At 42.0% G+C, this 16,475-nt stretch overlaps 2 protein-coding genes across 8 annotated transcripts in view; one reads left to right on the top strand and one right to left on the bottom strand.

The window, feature by feature from the left end:
- magi2b (membrane associated guanylate kinase, WW and PDZ domain containing 2b) overlaps window positions 1-8,388 on the top strand; it is a 95,165-nt gene extending 86,777 nt beyond the window's left edge. For 6 of the 7 annotated variants that reach the window (XM_080874751.1, XM_080874750.1, XM_080874752.1 and 3 more), the window contains exons 19-22: window positions 3,414-3,693; window positions 3,799-3,942; window positions 4,397-4,535; window positions 5,339-8,388. In XM_080874751.1, coding sequence (XP_080730877.1) covers window positions 3,414-3,693; window positions 3,799-3,942; window positions 4,397-4,535; window positions 5,339-6,033 — 1,258 coding nt within the window. In that variant the 3' untranslated portion in view covers window positions 6,034-8,388. Of the gene's footprint in view, window positions 1-3,413; window positions 3,694-3,798; window positions 3,943-4,396; window positions 4,536-4,791; window positions 4,881-5,338 lie in introns of all 7 variants that reach the window. The other variant, XM_080874756.1, reaches the window with a different exon arrangement.
- A 1,340-nt stretch (window positions 8,389-9,728) lies between these two features.
- On the bottom strand, window positions 9,729-15,027 carry LOC308389863 (endoplasmic reticulum-Golgi intermediate compartment protein 2-like). The gene is made up of 13 exons (XM_080871446.1): window positions 14,567-15,027; window positions 14,381-14,489; window positions 14,251-14,297; window positions 14,105-14,172; window positions 13,962-14,002; window positions 13,630-13,731; window positions 13,449-13,541; window positions 12,092-12,147; window positions 11,893-11,991; window positions 11,700-11,797; window positions 11,449-11,611; window positions 10,123-10,196; window positions 9,729-10,026 (listed from the first exon to the last, which is right to left on the bottom strand). The coding sequence occupies exons 1-13, from the start codon at window positions 14,670-14,672 to the stop codon at window positions 9,961-9,963; spliced, it is 1,122 nt and encodes a 373-aa protein (XP_080727572.1). The 5' UTR covers window positions 14,673-15,027; the 3' UTR covers window positions 9,729-9,960.
- Between the last annotated feature and the right edge of the window lie 1,448 nt (window positions 15,028-16,475).

Below are 16,475 nucleotides of genomic sequence, written 5' to 3'. Positions count from 1 at the left end.
GTATAAATCTGAGCAAGGGGTCGATGGTACTGTTGCAAAAAGATTCATAGATGGAATAACCCTTCCTAAATTATATAATGAGGACAAAGAACTGCTTGATGTAGATATAACGGAGATGGAGGTTCTTCGAGCCCTCAAGTGTTTACAAAATAATAAGACCCCTGGACCAGATGGATTCTCAGCTGATTACTATAAGGCCTTTTCTAACAAATTATTGACACCACTTACAAATATGATTAAAGAAGCCTTAGAAAATAAGAAATTACCGGAATCACTGGAAAATGCAACAATTACATTATTGCCAAAGCCGGGCAAGGACAAACAGAGATGTGACTCTTATAGACCACTTAGCCTTTTAAACGCAGATTATAAAATATTATCTAAAATAATTGCACATAGATTGGAAGACATTATGCCTAAGATAATAAATGCCGATCAAACAGGCTTCATTAAAAACAGACAGGGAGCAGATAATGTGCGGCGCCTGCTCCACATATTGAATGCCGCTCAAAAAAATCAAGAACCATTGCTAATAATTTCCATGGACGCTAATAAAGCATTTGACAGGATTGAACCAAACTTTCTATTTCAGACAATGGAAGCCATGGGCTTCGGAGAAAAGTTCACCCGCTATGTTAGGATACTTTTTAACGCCCCCAAAGCCAATATTATAACAAATAATGTGCTTTCTGACACCCTCTCCTTAACCAGAGGCTGTAGACAAGGCTGTCCAAGTTCTCCCTTGCTCTTTGCGATTGCGATCGAGCCACTAGCAGTGGCCATTCGTACTAATGTTGCTATATCTGGAATCAAATTCGGTACAAGTGAACATAAACTTTCTCTATATGCAGATGACCTCCTACTGTATATAACGGACCCTCTCAAGTCAATTCCCTCATTAATGAATTGTCTTAAAGAATATAGTGCAGCTTCAGGATACAAGTTAAATTATACTAAAAGTGAGATTATGTCATTAAATATACAAGATAATCGTGTTAGAGCTCTTACAGATCCACTACAGTGGTGTAACAATGGATTTAAATATTTGGGCATACAAATTGGTAAATCTGAGGATAAAATATTCAAACTAAATTATATTAAACTGTTGGAGCAAACTAAACTTAATATACAGAGATGGATGGATTTTCCATTATCCCTTATAGGGAGAATTAATGTTGTTAAAATGAACATTTTGCCTAAGTTTACCTATTTATTTCAATGTCTCCCTATAAATGTTCCAAAAAGTTTCTTCAAAGAATTAAATAAACTTATAACCTCCTTCATATGGCAAAAGAAAAACCCAAGAGTTAAACTCTCCTCATTACAGGCCCCTTATTCAAGGGGAGGACTCAACCTACCAAACTTTAGGAATTATTATCTGGCCTCCCAATATCGATCAATATTGATCTGGTTATATGCAGAGAGGAGTGAGGTTCGATGGGTTCCAATAGAACAATATGAGGTGAATCCCATATCATTAAAAGACGTCCCATTTCTAGGTACGAAAAAATGTTTATCTAAGCTCACAAATAATTCGATAATATTAAACACCTTCCGTGCCTGGCAGGAATCCCACTCACTTCTAAAAATAAATATTTCTTTTCTTAGAAGGACACCCCTATGGGGCAATCCTGATCTCTCCCATCATATTTCCGACTCCATATTGCGGGGATGGAAGGATAGAAATATTCGAACTGTTGCCGATCTATATAATAATGATACATTTATTGACTTCCAACAACTAAAGGAAAAATTTAAACTTCCAGACCAAAATTTTTTTAAATTTCTACAAATAAGAGACTGGATCAAAGAAAAAACTAAAGGAACATTCCCTGAGATTCCTAAAGAAAGTCCTTTTGAAACGCATCTTTGCACCAAACCATGGAAGTCAATAAAAGGAATAGTATCTTCAATATACACTATTATTAATGAAAAATTACCTGACTACAACAAAACGTCACTGAAAAGAAAATGGGAGGCAGATCTGGGCTATGTTTATGAAGAGGTAGAATGGTACCATCTAATGGAACAGGCACAGACCATGTTAATTTCTACAAATCATAGACAAATGCAATTTAATATATTCCACAGGACATATTATACACCTTACAGATTACATAAAATTGATATTAATTACTCTCCCAAATGTTTGAGATGTAAGGTGATAGATGGTGATCTTCTTCATATGCTGTGGAATTGCCCAGTAATAGAGGAGTTCTGGAGACGGACTACTGAAATAATTTCAAGGGTAATTGGGATCCAAGTCGAAATGGACCCAAAACTATGGATTTTAGGTGATATAGATTCTATAAATGTGGATTACCACAAGAAATATTTTATTTTACTTGCGAGTACTGCAGTTAAAAAATGTATTCTGACACATTGGAAATCTGAAAATTCTCCAACACTGAGATATTGGATTAATGAGTTAGCATCCTACTGTACACCTGAGAAGATATCGCATAGTGTAAAAGGGAAATACGGAACCTTTAAAAAAATTTGGGGACCATTTCTTTCAGTATTACCGTCTTTGGACTTGACAGAATATAGAGATGATGTAAATTCCTCTGGGTTTACCCTGAATTGATCCTTGGTTAGGCCCTTCTGATCAGAATTCTTGAATGTTGTGCTGATTCTTGTGTATAGACGGGTGTAAATATGGGCTGTTTGTATACACGAATGTGATGAAGTTGAGAGCCATACAGGGGTAAAGGGGTGGGGGGATGGTGGGAGGGGTTCACACGATATGTTTTTCTTTTTTTCTTTTTTTTTCTTCTTTTTTTTTGTTTCCTTTGTTTTTTTTTTTGTTTTTTTTTTGTTTTTTTTTTGTTTTAAATTTCTGTAATTACCAATACTGTTACTATTATAATTATTATTTTTTATTATTATTATTAATACGCCCGTATTTTCTGTGTTCGGTCCTCAGAGGGTGGAGGCTATGTTTGAAAGATAAAGATATTAGAGTGTGTTCCTGAGAATATTTATTTTTTTTGGTCATAATGGCCAGTCAAGCTTTGGCTAGTTGATGATACCTACTCTGTCCCATAACTGTAAATGTCTTTTATTGTTTGTTTCTGTTTGTTTGTTGTTCGTTTTCAATTTAAAAAATGAAAATAAAAAGTAAAAAAAAAAAAAAAGTGTGAGTGTGCGCGCACGCAAGTCTCAGAATGCGACACTGTGAGCAGTCCTCCCAGAGCTGTGAGTTGATGCCCATTTTGCAAGTGTGAACTTGATAAAAGTTTCATAACAGAGGCTGATATTCCCACCTATCCATTTTGTGATGAGCCTTCTCATCTGCACACACCCAGTAATTGTCTGTTTTTTTCCTTCCTTCGCCAGCAAATTTATTCCAACAGGGATGCTTTTTTCACCTCGCTGCTCAGATTTTTGTCAACTTTTCATTCTCATGGCAGGTCAGAGGTAAAAGCAAGACAGGATGTCAAACCTGACTTCCGCCATCCTCCATTCACTGACTACCGGCAACCGCCGGTAGATTACCGTCACCCACCAGTGACTGATTATCGGCAGCCACCAACACTGGACTACAGACACCCACCTGGTCTGCTGGATTTTAGACAGCACCCTGCAGCTGCACAGTTCCCTCTAGGGATCCCAGCTGACTTCAGACCACAGGTAGAGCTTGACCAAGAGCTGTCTGCTTATGTTGACCGTACATCCTTCATTTGTATGCAGGTTTGTAACTTATTCCAATTATATTTATCATAATCATTGCTTTTCACATAGAAATCGCATATTTGATTTTTTTCTGTTGTAAATCGTCTACATTTTGTTCTGCAGGACTATGATTACTTTACAGTGGAGCTCGAGAAAAGCGCTAAAGGTTTTGGCTTCAGTATTCGAGGAGGCAGAGAGTACAAGATGGACCTGTTTGTGTTGCGCCTTGCAGAGGATGGTCCTGCTATACGAAATGGAAGGATGAGGGTGAGATAAGGAAAACCACGACAAGAGTGAAAGCACTCTTTGGCAGATGGTTGGGATTGCACTTGGTGAATAGTAATGGCTCTGTTTTATTTTTCAAAATGGAAAAAGTAAGTCTGATTAATCCGAAGTAAGCCAAACACACACATACATCCATCTAAATGGTCGTGTCACATAATATCACTCAGCGTCCTTGTTAAAATTTAGTAATGGTGTAAAGTTTAACAGAGCATGGATTTTTCCTTCTGCTCAAGTGAGTAAGTATGAATGCATTGAGTAAATTGAGTGAATTGAGCAAACCTTTTGCTCACTCTTAACCACTCGTGTTGAAATGTACTTGAACAAGTTGCTCAGTGGAGGTTCCCCAAGAGAAGACTGGTTCTGTGGAAAAGTTACTCTGCTGTGAGTAAACCGAGGGTGGCAGAAACTGACCCGCTCCTGTGTGTGTCTCGTCCAGGTTGGAGATCAGATCATAGAGATTAATGGAGACAGCACCAGGGACATGACTCACGCCCGCGCCATTGAACTCATCAAAGCGGGAGGCAGGCGGGTCAGGCTGCTGCTAAAGAGAGGCACAGGACAGGTGCCAGAATATGGTGAGTTTTCCTTACAAAGAGACGCAGTCTCATTGTTTACACTCTTACTAAAGATTTACTGTTTGCTCTTCAACTTAACTCAAGAACACATTAACATGCATTCATATCTGTCCACTTTTTACTCCTCGACTAATATCTGAAAGCCTACTTTGATTAAACAGTAGATGGTAACGAGCGACTCTCAAGCCTTCGTGTGTTGTAACCCCTCTGCTTTAAGTCTAATGATTGGTATAGGCTTTTATTTGCCTTCCCTCAGGAATGGTACCTCCCAACCTCTCCATGTGCATGAAAGGTGACACACTAAGCTCCCCCTATTTCTTCCTAATGGGCCACTCTAAAGACACGGTTTGTGAAAACTGCATGTCTCTCTCTCTCCATACTGATTAATCTGTGTGCTATAACTGTGGTCACGAGTTTTTGCATGGGAAAGTAGCTGACATGTGTGCATCTGTGCTCGTGTGTGCTATAGTAAGAGTGGAAGATGGTTTGTAGTAAACTATTGGGTCTAATTGTCCTGAAGAGGGTTTTGAAGTAGACTTTGTACTCGAGAGCTGCTCGGGATCAGTCCGTCACACACAGCTGCAAATATGTTAACTGTTTACAAGCACTGAATAAATCCTTACACGTAAGTCTGTTGCTGTGCTGCTTATACACATGTGCATGCAAGTTTGTCTGATATTATAAAAGAACGTGTTTATCTCTGGGGTGTTTTCCCTTTCTTTCTGTGTCTGTATGCATGTGCATGATCATTTCCACCTCTTTCATATCAGTCCTCTTGAGCATATTGTTTTCCTCCCTGACAGACTGTGCCGGCCCCTGGGATTCCCTTTCTACAGCCCACTCTGCCCTGCAGGAAGTGACCCTGGAAGCTCACCTGAATCCATTGCTCTCATCCCATCCATCGTCAGCCCCAGATTCCCCTCATCGGCTCCCTCTAGAGGCCACAGTGTGCATGGCAGACAAAGCTCCAAAGCTGACAGACCACAGCTCCATTAGAGGGGCTGCAGGTGGCAGGTCCACCGAGCAGAAATGCATCATCAGGGGGCAGGGAACCCCTCAGGGGTCGGGAGAGATGGACTGTGGACCGGGCGACAGACAGCTTCGTGCTTTGCCTTCCAAAGCTATTGTGGGAAAGTGCATTGACAGAAGAGAGAGGCAAAGGGAGACTTGCTCCCCCTGCTGTAAGAGAAAGGATCTGCATACACAAGCGTTAAGCACTATCTGGCCCTGGGACCCATTTGCTGGTGTGAATTTGAACGGAGCCTCTCAGGGCAGTGGAGATGGACATATCAGCCTCCAGGAGAGGCTGGTGTCCCGAGGTCTGTTCTCCAGAGAAGATGAGCGGGCCGGTGGCCACATTGGGCTCTACTGCCCCTCCAAAAACGTGGAAGATCCTCCAACAAGGAGTGCTGCTGCCTCCCCGAGGCCCTGGAATGTCCCTGGGTCTGACAAACTGCCTGGCACCCTGAGGTCCTGGACCTCCACAGTAAGCAGGTAGAAGGGATCTTACTGGTTTGGGCCGAGTCACACTGTATGGCTCCTCATTCAGTTCACCACTGGACCTTTCAGAGAACCAGTAGATCTCCCTTGCCGCCTCTGTCTGCCCTGTTTTCATCGCCATCGACTTCTGAGATCATGTTTTATATTTCAGTTGTTGTTACAAGATGATTATTACACCCACCACCTTAAAGACAAAGAAACTTACACAGCTATTGTAACATATGGTCTAAACCTTTGGGGACCCTTTTATGCGACTTCTGATTTTCTGATCACAGATGGAGCAATGACGCCTGACTCTGAGTGGAGCTGTACTTTCGATATGTACCTTTAAATGCTCGACTGTATCTGGTTCAGACTGTTTAGTGCAGCGTGGGCTCACACAAGGAAGAGAAACATATGTAGAACCAGGGGATTTCTGTTTTCTTGCCCTGTTTTCTCTGCGCAGTGGGATGAACCAGACTACAGGTGTGTCAGATGGAAGCAGTGACACTGAAACTCCTGGAACACACGGCACTGACCCCAACCACAGCCCAGTTAACCTGACATATGTTAAATCGCACATGCCTACCAATATATCTCATACTATAAATGTAAAGATGTGAAAAATATGTACATTTGGTAAACTCAGAAACATACCTATTGGTGTTTTTGAGGCAGTGTTGTAGTTAGACACATTGTTTAAAAAAAACAAACAAACAAAAAAAGAAGCAGGACAGTATTTTAGGATCACTGTTTCCACGGCCTCGTCTAAAAACTACATATCAAAGACTGTGCGAGTCACCATACCCGGACCGCCGAGGCAGGCGGCGTTTGTGTGCATGGATATACACCACCATGTCTTTAGACAGGGACTCGTGTCTTTTAAAGGCAGAAAATCGAGATGTGGAGCAGACCGGTCGGCACTCATGAGACGAAAAGGATTTTTTTTCCCCACGAAATTGAACAAAATTGAACTTTTGTGTAACTGAAGACAGTTGGCTTAGTAAGAACTCATGATACTCTTCTGAGTTATGTACACAACTTGATCACAGTCAACCATGCAGTCATTGTGCAGAATTATAAGCTGTGTTGTATTCATTTTAATGATCAAAAGGAAAAATTTGTCCAGTCTCTATTTCCCATTTCTATGCCTTTAACTGTGCTAAGTGTACCACATCACTGTGGGAGAGGGGCATCGGTGCGGGGAAGAGGAGGCCGATGGTTATGAGGTGGGGCAGAGTGCCTTACTCGAACTAATGCAGAGCTGTTGCCGTTGTGAAGTATTTTGGGAACTGAATGCAAAACAGATATCAGCGACCATGCACACGCGTCAGCAAACCGCTAAGTTTCGTCGGACGCCAAGCAGTATATATCTTGATGCACTCGGCTGTATAGCTTGTCAGTGTCAATGATTGCCCTTTGTCCCCTTGTGTTTTAAAGGGGATAACATGTAGCCTGTAGCATCACATCCTCTTCTTAGAGTCGTCTGGGAGTGTAGAGCTGTGAACGTCTATGGAGACAGGGCTGTATCAAAGAGGACCACGGTTTCTGTGTTTCAGCTTAACGTTAAGTTTGTATTCTTGCCCGCAAATGTCACATCTGTGAAACATACATGCATTTAAATATGACGTCACTGTCCTCCTGCATTTCTCCATTTCGATGTCATCAATTTCTCTCAGCGGGATGTGTGCTCTTTATTAAAACTTTATCACTTAAGCTTTTGAGTACTGGAGGACCAGATTAATTTAAAAAAAAAAAAGATTGCGACTGTTTGACTGAATGCAACATGATGGTACATCCAAGCTGTGCTCGTAAGCTGCTGGGAAAGCCAGGCACCTGCAGACTGGGATACTAGTAAGACTTTGTGCATTGAGAGTCATCGGGCCTGATCCTGATTCGCGGTGGATTCTGACTGAGCTGTGTGTTCTGTGATTAAAATGGTTGTGGAAAGACGCAGTAGGCTGTAGAAACGTGTTTGCCGTATGTACAAATGTCAAAGTTAGGAAACGCTGAAAGAATACGTCATCCAGCCCTCTGTCTCCATCCAGGCCGCCCCCACCCCCACCCCTTGCCTGCTGTGACCGATTTTTGTATGAAGAAACAAAAAAAATCTGCTTATCAGAACCTGTGAAGGATGGCACGCTCATAAACCCCCACTGAGATCAAGTATAACTGTGTAGTGTTAATTGTGTACTATTCACCTTGTACAGCTGTATTCCTACAAATATGGTTTACTGTATCATTGATACTGTAGTTTCAAAGACGTGAACAACTATTTTTATGAAATGCGACAGTACTGATATATTACATTTTGCTAAAAAACAAAACTTGTTTACTGAAAGATATTCTGAAATACTGTCAAATAAACTCTTGACATGGTGTAAAATATTCTTTTCTACAGGTTCTTGCTTGTAAAATTGGGACGAGAGAAAATAATGGATCAGTTTATTCATCAATGTATAAATAATCAACAATTTGGGTTATTAAGTAGTCGTTTACCCAAACAAAACAGCAAATATTCACTGCAGTTAAGCATCGCTATTGAGGAGTACTAGGTGAGGGCTAGTTCTTTTAGGTTCAGCAGATAACAAGATGGTGTATCGGTCAGGATACAGGAAGGAGGACAAGAGGCTTCCACTTTGCTGGATTGTCACCGCCAGCTGTTTTATTGCCACCTAGATGGTCAGTGTTGCCAGCAGTTTCCAGTCACGAACTTAACACTCGGAGCATCACCGTGAAGGATGGCAACCAGGAACACAGCTTGATGAGGTAAAACAGACCTAACACGGAAAGACCATCTCCCCTCCTGGAGTAGCAGGATGAGCATTTTAGAAAATTTCTGCATTTATATTTGACTCTAAATGATGTTTTCCTATTTATTCTTATCATGGATATGCCTACGTCATTTCCCGCAACTCCACCCCACACAATATTGCAGAGCAAAGACATAAAATCTCAGAGCCTTTTATACAATCACTTTCAGCCATTTTTTTTTTTATTGCTAAATTGTGTGTGCCGTTTATTTAAAAGAGCAACCAGCAATCACAACACCGCTGGCTCTGAGACTTTCAGCACTTCCAGCCATAGATGGGTCAGATTGTAGCAGGATGTACAACACAGTTAAATGCAGACAGTGAACTTAAAACTTATTTTCCCACATCAGTTTCCTATTTAACCAATGTCACCAACAAACACTCTTATACTTTTCACACAATTCCACTTTAAAAGGGACACACATCCATCCATCAACGCTTCTCTGGTGGAGCTAATCCCAGCTGCCATCGGGTGATAGGCGGGGTATACCACAGACAGATCACCAGGCTATTGCAGGGCTAATAGTTACGTCCATTCACGCTCACATATACACCTACGGCCCATCTAGAATCACTGCTTAACCAAACCTGCATGTCCCTGGACACTGGGAGGAAATCACAGGGAAAAGATCCAGGCTCAGCTCAGTTAGCAGATGGATTTAAACCCAGAACCCCAATACCCGTGCACACGTTTCTCCCTTTTTGCATGTGATGAGATGCATTTTAGACCGGGGCACTGAGAAGTTGTTCCATGTCCCTGACAGGTTTAAGTATAACATTCACTTCTGTAAAAAGGCTGAAGTATGAGGAAGGGGCCCCACAGCAGAGGGAAGTGAAAATGTGTTGGCCTGCAGGTATCTTTGCAGTAAATCTAATCAATTCTACAACATTTATCTAAGAATTTCTGCTTTCCATCTCTCCAGTGATGCTGACACGTGACAAGTGGAGGTACTGACTACAGTCTTTCATAAGTAGATGAATCACTGCTTCTGGTTTGTGGAATTACACAGTTAAAACAGATACAAATACACATTTTTAACAAAAAAGGGAACATTTTATAATAAAACTTGTAAACATCTCCCCAGCATGTCATTGCTGTGTGTGGGTAAGGCCAAGATTGTGAGCATCTGCTGTTACTCAGTGTAGTTTTCAGCAGGAAGCTGAGTTTCACTGTTTTCCTGCGCTGGCAGGTCATCCTTCTGAGGAAGGAGAAAATAAGAAATTAGTACCACTAAAAAAAAAAAAAGAAAGAACTAAATTGCTCTTGTACTTGTTTTACTTCTGCGTTAACTTACAGGTTTGTAGATTCCCATTTGGAAACGACAGCAAACTACATCAACCAAGAATCCCACCAAGCCGTGGATCATACCTGCCGGGAGAGAAAAACTTTAAATACTGATGTTCATGTTCAGGGTTTAGATGAGGTGAAAGCAGCTTGGTCTAAGTTGTTACCTGCTGCTTTTATGCAGTGGCTAAATCTGTGAATAATGCATAAAGTTTTTCTCTTCATCCAGGTGGATTAACAGGATTCATTTAAGAATGATGGTTCACAAACAGAGTCACAGGATCCTCCAGGGCTTAGTCTTGGCAGGAACACCATGTTTGGGATTACAACATTCAGGTACTTCTGCTGTTAAGCTGAAGATTTCTGTGAGAATACTTGGATCTACTTTGTTAAATTACATGCAAAGGTCTCATATCCTGTTTTACTGGTTAAAGGGTCACTCTAAAGCTTTTTGTTATAATAGCCAAAGTATCAATGAGATCAGCCTGTGTACAAATGACTCCTTCAGACTTTACTGAACTGTTTCTGTTCTGCTCTTGACCCTGTACGATATCAGTGAGATCTTAGACACAGAAACTCCACCCACCTGCTGTTTAATCTCTCTGGAGAGGCTGCGAGGTGCAGCCAATTAGAAAAAAATGGCTTAAAACTGGATATGGGAGCTAAAACCACTTAACACAAGTCGACAACATGAGAGGTTCCACTATAAGATAAATAAGTATTCATTTGTACTGTGAATCGTGCAAAGCTAAAGTATAAAAGTCTATACATGAGCATAATAAGAGCACTTTATGATGGGAATTTGTTAGTATGGTTCTTGCATTATAGCATGATTTAATTAGTTAACTTGCAAGGAGCGATTGTCATGAAATGCTTGTAAGCAGCTCTGACATTCAAAATCTATTTTCAAAGTTTTAAAGGTTAGTGTATCTTTTGACTTTCCTCCTATAAAGATGTGACGACCTCCCCTGTACCCTTGATGACGAGTTTTGACACGTCGGTATACGTCAACAATGTCGTGGTTTGACGATCATTAGAATAACTTCCAGGTTTTTCCAAGGGTAGCTGCATAAACAGCACCGCAGTAACTTCTTATCCACATGCAGTGATTTTGTTCTATAAGCAGGCTGAAATATGACCAAAACAACTCAGGTCAGAAAAGAGCTTCAAGGGTTACTGGGTTAAAGCTGTTGCTGCTGCTTGATGCCTCCTTGTTCTGAACAAACAATCACTGTGACCTCCAAGTTGGTTTTCAGTCAGGAGAGCAATCTAAAAATGTTACTGCAGCACACTCTTAATGCAGACGGCACTCAAACAGCATGAGCACGTTAGCTACCTGTGGTGGAGAAAATGCCTCCGATGATGCCGCAGAGTCTGACGAGGAACTGCCACAGAGGCATGTGCTGCTCAGTGACTTTGACCATTAGTGAGCTGATATCATATTTCATAAAGATCCCTGAGACTCCGTGGCTGCCTGCAGCATGGTTTATCACACGTTCCTGTGGGACAGCCAAAGGCATACAAATGCTTTCAGTACAATGATGCACTATCTACTCCCCAGCTAAAACAGTACAAACCCAGACCTACCCGCTCAGTGACGGAGTACTGATGCGTGTCTGCAGACACTTTGTAGGTGTTCAGTTTGGTTGGCACAATGGTGATGAAGTACTGAAACATGTGGTTAGCTGGAAAGAAGCATCAAGAGCCATCAGTGGAAATAAAAGTTTATCAGAGCACTTTAATAACAAGTAATTCAACAACATCTGAAACACCAACTTACAATCAATAGCAATTTTCTCTGTGCCGTCCAGAGGGCTGATCATTCCAGGAAGTGGCTCTCCGAAGGACAGGTGGTCAATCCGGTGAGAGAAGTTGTAAGCTGTAACAAATACAAAACAATAAATAATCTTTATAACATATAAAACAGTTTAATTTCCATCTGTTGCTGCCATTTGGTGTCAGAAAGTCTGCAAACCTACAGTCATGGCTGACGAGGGCGGCTAAATGGGCGTGACCTCGAGGATGCGGGATGGACCTGTAAGTGGATGAAAAGGTCAGCGTTAACTTTATATGTAAATCAATGACATGAAAACAGCCAAAATATCCCATGCTAGTGATCTAATTTGCAAACAGAGCAGCACAGAGGTGAGCAGAGGTTAGAGCACGGGTATCAAGGCCCCGACTCCAGCCCTTGATAATAAGATGGGAGCAAAACCAACTTCTGTGGGGAAATTTGTATTTGATAATCAATGTGCAAAACTATAAGCTTGCAGAGAGCAATGTCACCTTTCCATATAGCGGTAGAAGCAAGTCATTTCAGTCTCTGTGTGATTCCCCTCCTCATAGCCACTGATGTCAATGCAACTTTCCGTCTCTCTTGATGGAAATGTGTTGAAATAGTTTTACAAAAGCGATTGGGATTCATCCCACATCAGCATAAAGAAGTACTGAACAGCAGAGCTGTGCGATAATCAAATTTTAATTTTAGCTTTCAGATTATTAAACCAAGATAACAAAAATCATTACTGTTCCATATTCTATTCATTTATAATTACCACTCCACAAAAGGCCAGATCCACTGCCTACAATCAATTACTTCATTCAGTTAAATTATAATTAAAGTTCGTGGAAATCCCCTTCACTGAAAAAACAAAACAAACTTCTACTGTTTTTCTGTCTTTGTTTTGTAATTGTGTTATAGGGTGGCTGTAGCTCAGGTGGTAGAGCAGGTCATCTACTGATCGGAAGGTTGGTGGTTCGATTCCTGGCTTCCCCTAGTCTGCATGCCAAATATCCTTGGGCAAGATACTAACCCGAAATTGCTCTCCGATGCATTCATCGGAGTATGAATGTGTGTGAATGTCAGTTGTGCTTGTGCGAATGGGTGTGAATGGGTGAATGCACAAGTTGTGTAAAGCGCTTTGAGTGCTCAGAAGAGTGGAAAAGCGCTATATAAGAACTAGTCCATTTACCATTTATAATTTGTGTTGATTTTTGCCAATCCTACTAGACATGTCTTGCATGCAGCTCAATAATCCAAGTGAGGAACTCCCAGAAAGTTAATTCTGTTCATTTAGATTTTCATCAGGCGAAGAGACTTGGATAAGTGACGAAACAGCATCCAGATGAACAGAATCAACTTTTTGGCAGCCTTACTAGACAGTCCGGACTGTGGTGACTGACACGTGGAGTCCAAAGACGATGCGCGCTCACATTAGGGCCATGCAGGAAGCAGTACCTGCTATGATTGTTTCTGTACAGTGGGAGGATGTTTACAGTCTATGGTTCAAAATAAAAAACTGTGTTAAATAATACATCGTTTTGAGTGTTACCTACTTGCCAACAGTAATGTGGAAATTTCCTGCCACCTTGTTGACATAGAGATGTCCATGGATCCTGCAGGCACTCAGGGAAGCGGTGCTGTCCTCACTGCGGGGGGGGGAAACTTAAGCAATCAGCGTAATCGCACTTTCATTCACCTCCCAACAAAACACAGATAATCCTGAGGGTCCTTTACCTTTTCGTCTGAGCAGGAGGAGCTCCTTTTATTGCAGCCTTGAAGATGACATCCTGCAGAGCGTGCTCCACTCTCAGACGCTCCTGGATGTGCAGAAGAGTCCTGACAGGCAGGGACAGAAATATTAGGACAAAAAAGACTCACTTGGGATACAATTAACCTTTTTTTTTTTTTTCAAATTACATCAACAAATGTGAGGATGCAAACTTTGTCTTAATTATTAGTAAAGCTTCAGTGAGTTAAAGATCTATGCAGCCTAACATTCGCGTGATTTAGTGTTACTAGATTATAGATCATAATATCCAAGTACTGAATGTGAATAAATCACTTACATGTGCCATATTCTTTGCTGTGGTGGGAGCTCAAAGTTGACCTAAATTGTAAGAAAAAAAAAAAAAAACCCAAACAAACAACTGTTGGACATGCCAGAGATTACATTTTCATTGTTCTCTGCATGATAAAATCACAAACCCACCGGTTCATATTGTAATCCATCAGAGGCAACCATGGTCTCTGCCAGATCGAGGACATCTGCTCCTATATCTGCATCCAATCAAACACGGAAGTTAAAAACCTTTTCCTGCCCTAAACACACACACAAATACACCTGTATCTACTTACATTGGCATCTCATGGCCACTGTAATGTCCACATTTATCCTGAGTTTACTGTTGGTGAAGAACAGGTGCAGTTAGGACACAGCTGAGAGGTTTTTGAGGGCGGTGATGGCATGAACCTGTTCAGCTTTTACCTGCTGAAGTCTCTGTCCACCTCGTATTCGTACTTCATCCATGTGTGTCTGTACACAAAGAACTCCAACAAGGCGAGGACAGCCATGAAAGTGAATGCTATCAGAGACACTGGAGAGAGTTTGAAATGGGATTAGACTGAACTCTCCTCTCAGATTAGCTACAGCTAAAAAATGTGCAGTCTGTACCTGTCCCACCGCTGGTTGTGGACTCCACGTAGCTTTCAGGAACTTTAGGAAAAGCGTCTAACTCCTTCATCAGAGTCAGAGCCTTCTTCTTCGTCAGCCTCCTCATCTTGGGACCTGCGGCGGAGCTTAAACTCCAGGTGACTCCCACATGAAGTGGATGTTTTCGGGTTTGATGTGTTTAAAGCGACGACAGCTGAGGTCTAAGTTAGTTTGCTGACGTTGGTCATGACAGCTACCGGGCTAGCGTATAGCATTAGCTAGCTAACTAGCCGAACAACTGGATTAATGCTAAATTAAATGCCCCCCAAAAAAGGAATTATATACAGCTAAAGAGCTTGTGTTTACGATGACACAGCAAGAAATATACAATTACAAAAGAAGCTACCCCGGTATAAGTGTGTTATGGAGTATCTGCATTGTCGTTTGACCCGCATTGTCAACACAGAAAAACGGCACTCTTTTGGCCCTAGCGCCCGCTAGTGGTTAAGAGGGGAGTCCGCCTGCATTTCTTCCTGTTTAGTCCTGGTATTCTACTGCTGCCACAAATCACCTGAGTCACTCCACCCTGTCCGGACTCTCTTCACTATTTCACTTACACACTGTTCGTTGCTTTGAATGGTTGACACCATGTATTTATTTCTGCTCCGTGCAGCTTCACTGTTACACCTGCCTTTTTCTTGTATTTACTTTCATTCATCCACTGCAAACCTCCACCTCTCCAGGATCTTTTTCACCTGCTCACTATTCTCACAACTTAATTTGTCAGTGTGTTCATCTGCACTGCAAACAAGAAGGAGCTCAGAGACGTTATGAGACGGTTGCTGTGTGACATTTCATTTTTTGTGAGAATTATTTAGCAATAACTACTAAAGAGCAGCTCCTACACAGTGTTTAGGTGTTGTGCCACTCTAGTGCCAGGCTAATTATGTGATTATTACATGATTATTACAAGACCCCCAATTGTGGATTACATAGCATCAGTCCTTCTCACCATGGGTGAAAGTGAATGTCTAGATTATCTGCAGTTATTAAAAGGGTCTAACTGATCTTTTTAATACTATTCATGTTCGAACATCAGGACCTTGAAGAGCACACAACATCAGTGCTCTCATATATTAACTTCTGTGTCAACAGTGTCACTGTGGACAAACGTCTCCGGGTGTATTCCAACCAGAAACCCTGGATGACTAAAGAGGTCCAGGTCCTGCTGAAGCAACGTGACGCCGCTTTTAGATCCGGTGATGGTATGCAGTACAGTGCAGCCAGATCTCAGTTGAAAAGAGGCATCAGAGAGGCCAAGGCAGCGTACAAGAGAAGGATCGAAGACCACTTCACCACCAACAACTCACGACAGGTATGGCAGGGAGTTCAGCACTTAACCAACTACAAACCTGGCAATACCACGTTGACTGAGGGTAACGCGGAGCTTGCAGAGGAGCTGAACCACTTCTTCGCACGCTTTGAGGTGAAGGGACCAGAGGCAGCAGCAGCAAAAACATCGGACAGCAGCAGCCCAAGCCTCATAGTGCAGGAATATGAGGTGAGGCGCACACTGAGGGCAGTGAACCCCAGGAAGGCCACCGGACCAGATGGGGTAACCGCAAAGGTCCTAAAAGAGTGTGCAGACCAGCTGGCTGGGGTCTTCACTAAGATCTTCAACACTTCACTGTCCCAGTCCTGCATCCCGCCGTGCCTAAAGTCAGCCACAATTGTCCCACTGCCAAAGCGTACTAACATTAGCAGCCTCAACGACTACCGACCAGTTGCTCTAACACCTGTTATAATGAAGTGCTTTGAGAAACTGGTCCGACGTCACATCATGTCCTGCCTGCCACCCACACTCGACCCGCTCCAGTTTGCATACAGAGCTAACAGATCAACTGAAGATGCCATTGCTACAATGCTCCAC

Source organism: Rhamphochromis sp. 'chilingali' (assembly GCF_963969265.1).
Source record: "Rhamphochromis sp. 'chilingali' genome assembly, chromosome: 2".
Classification (NCBI taxonomy): domain Eukaryota; kingdom Metazoa; phylum Chordata; class Actinopteri; order Cichliformes; family Cichlidae; genus Rhamphochromis; species Rhamphochromis sp. 'chilingali'.
This window is presented reverse-complemented; position numbering and strand designations above follow the sequence as displayed.

Excerpts from the sequence above, each read along its gene's own strand:
- LOC308389863 (XM_080871446.1), bottom strand. The coding sequence starts at position 14,672 with ATGAGGAGGCTGACGAAGAAGAAGGCTCTGACTCTGATGAAGGAGTTA. Across the intron at positions 13,542-13,629 it reads CCTCCTGCTCAGACGAAAAG|TGAGGACAGCACCGCTTCCC; the intron begins GTAAAGGACCCT and ends CCCCCCCCGCAG. Across the intron at positions 10,197-11,448 it reads AGGCATTTTCTCCACCACAG|GTATGATCCACGGCTTGGTG; the intron begins GTAGCTAACGTG and ends CTCTCCCGGCAG.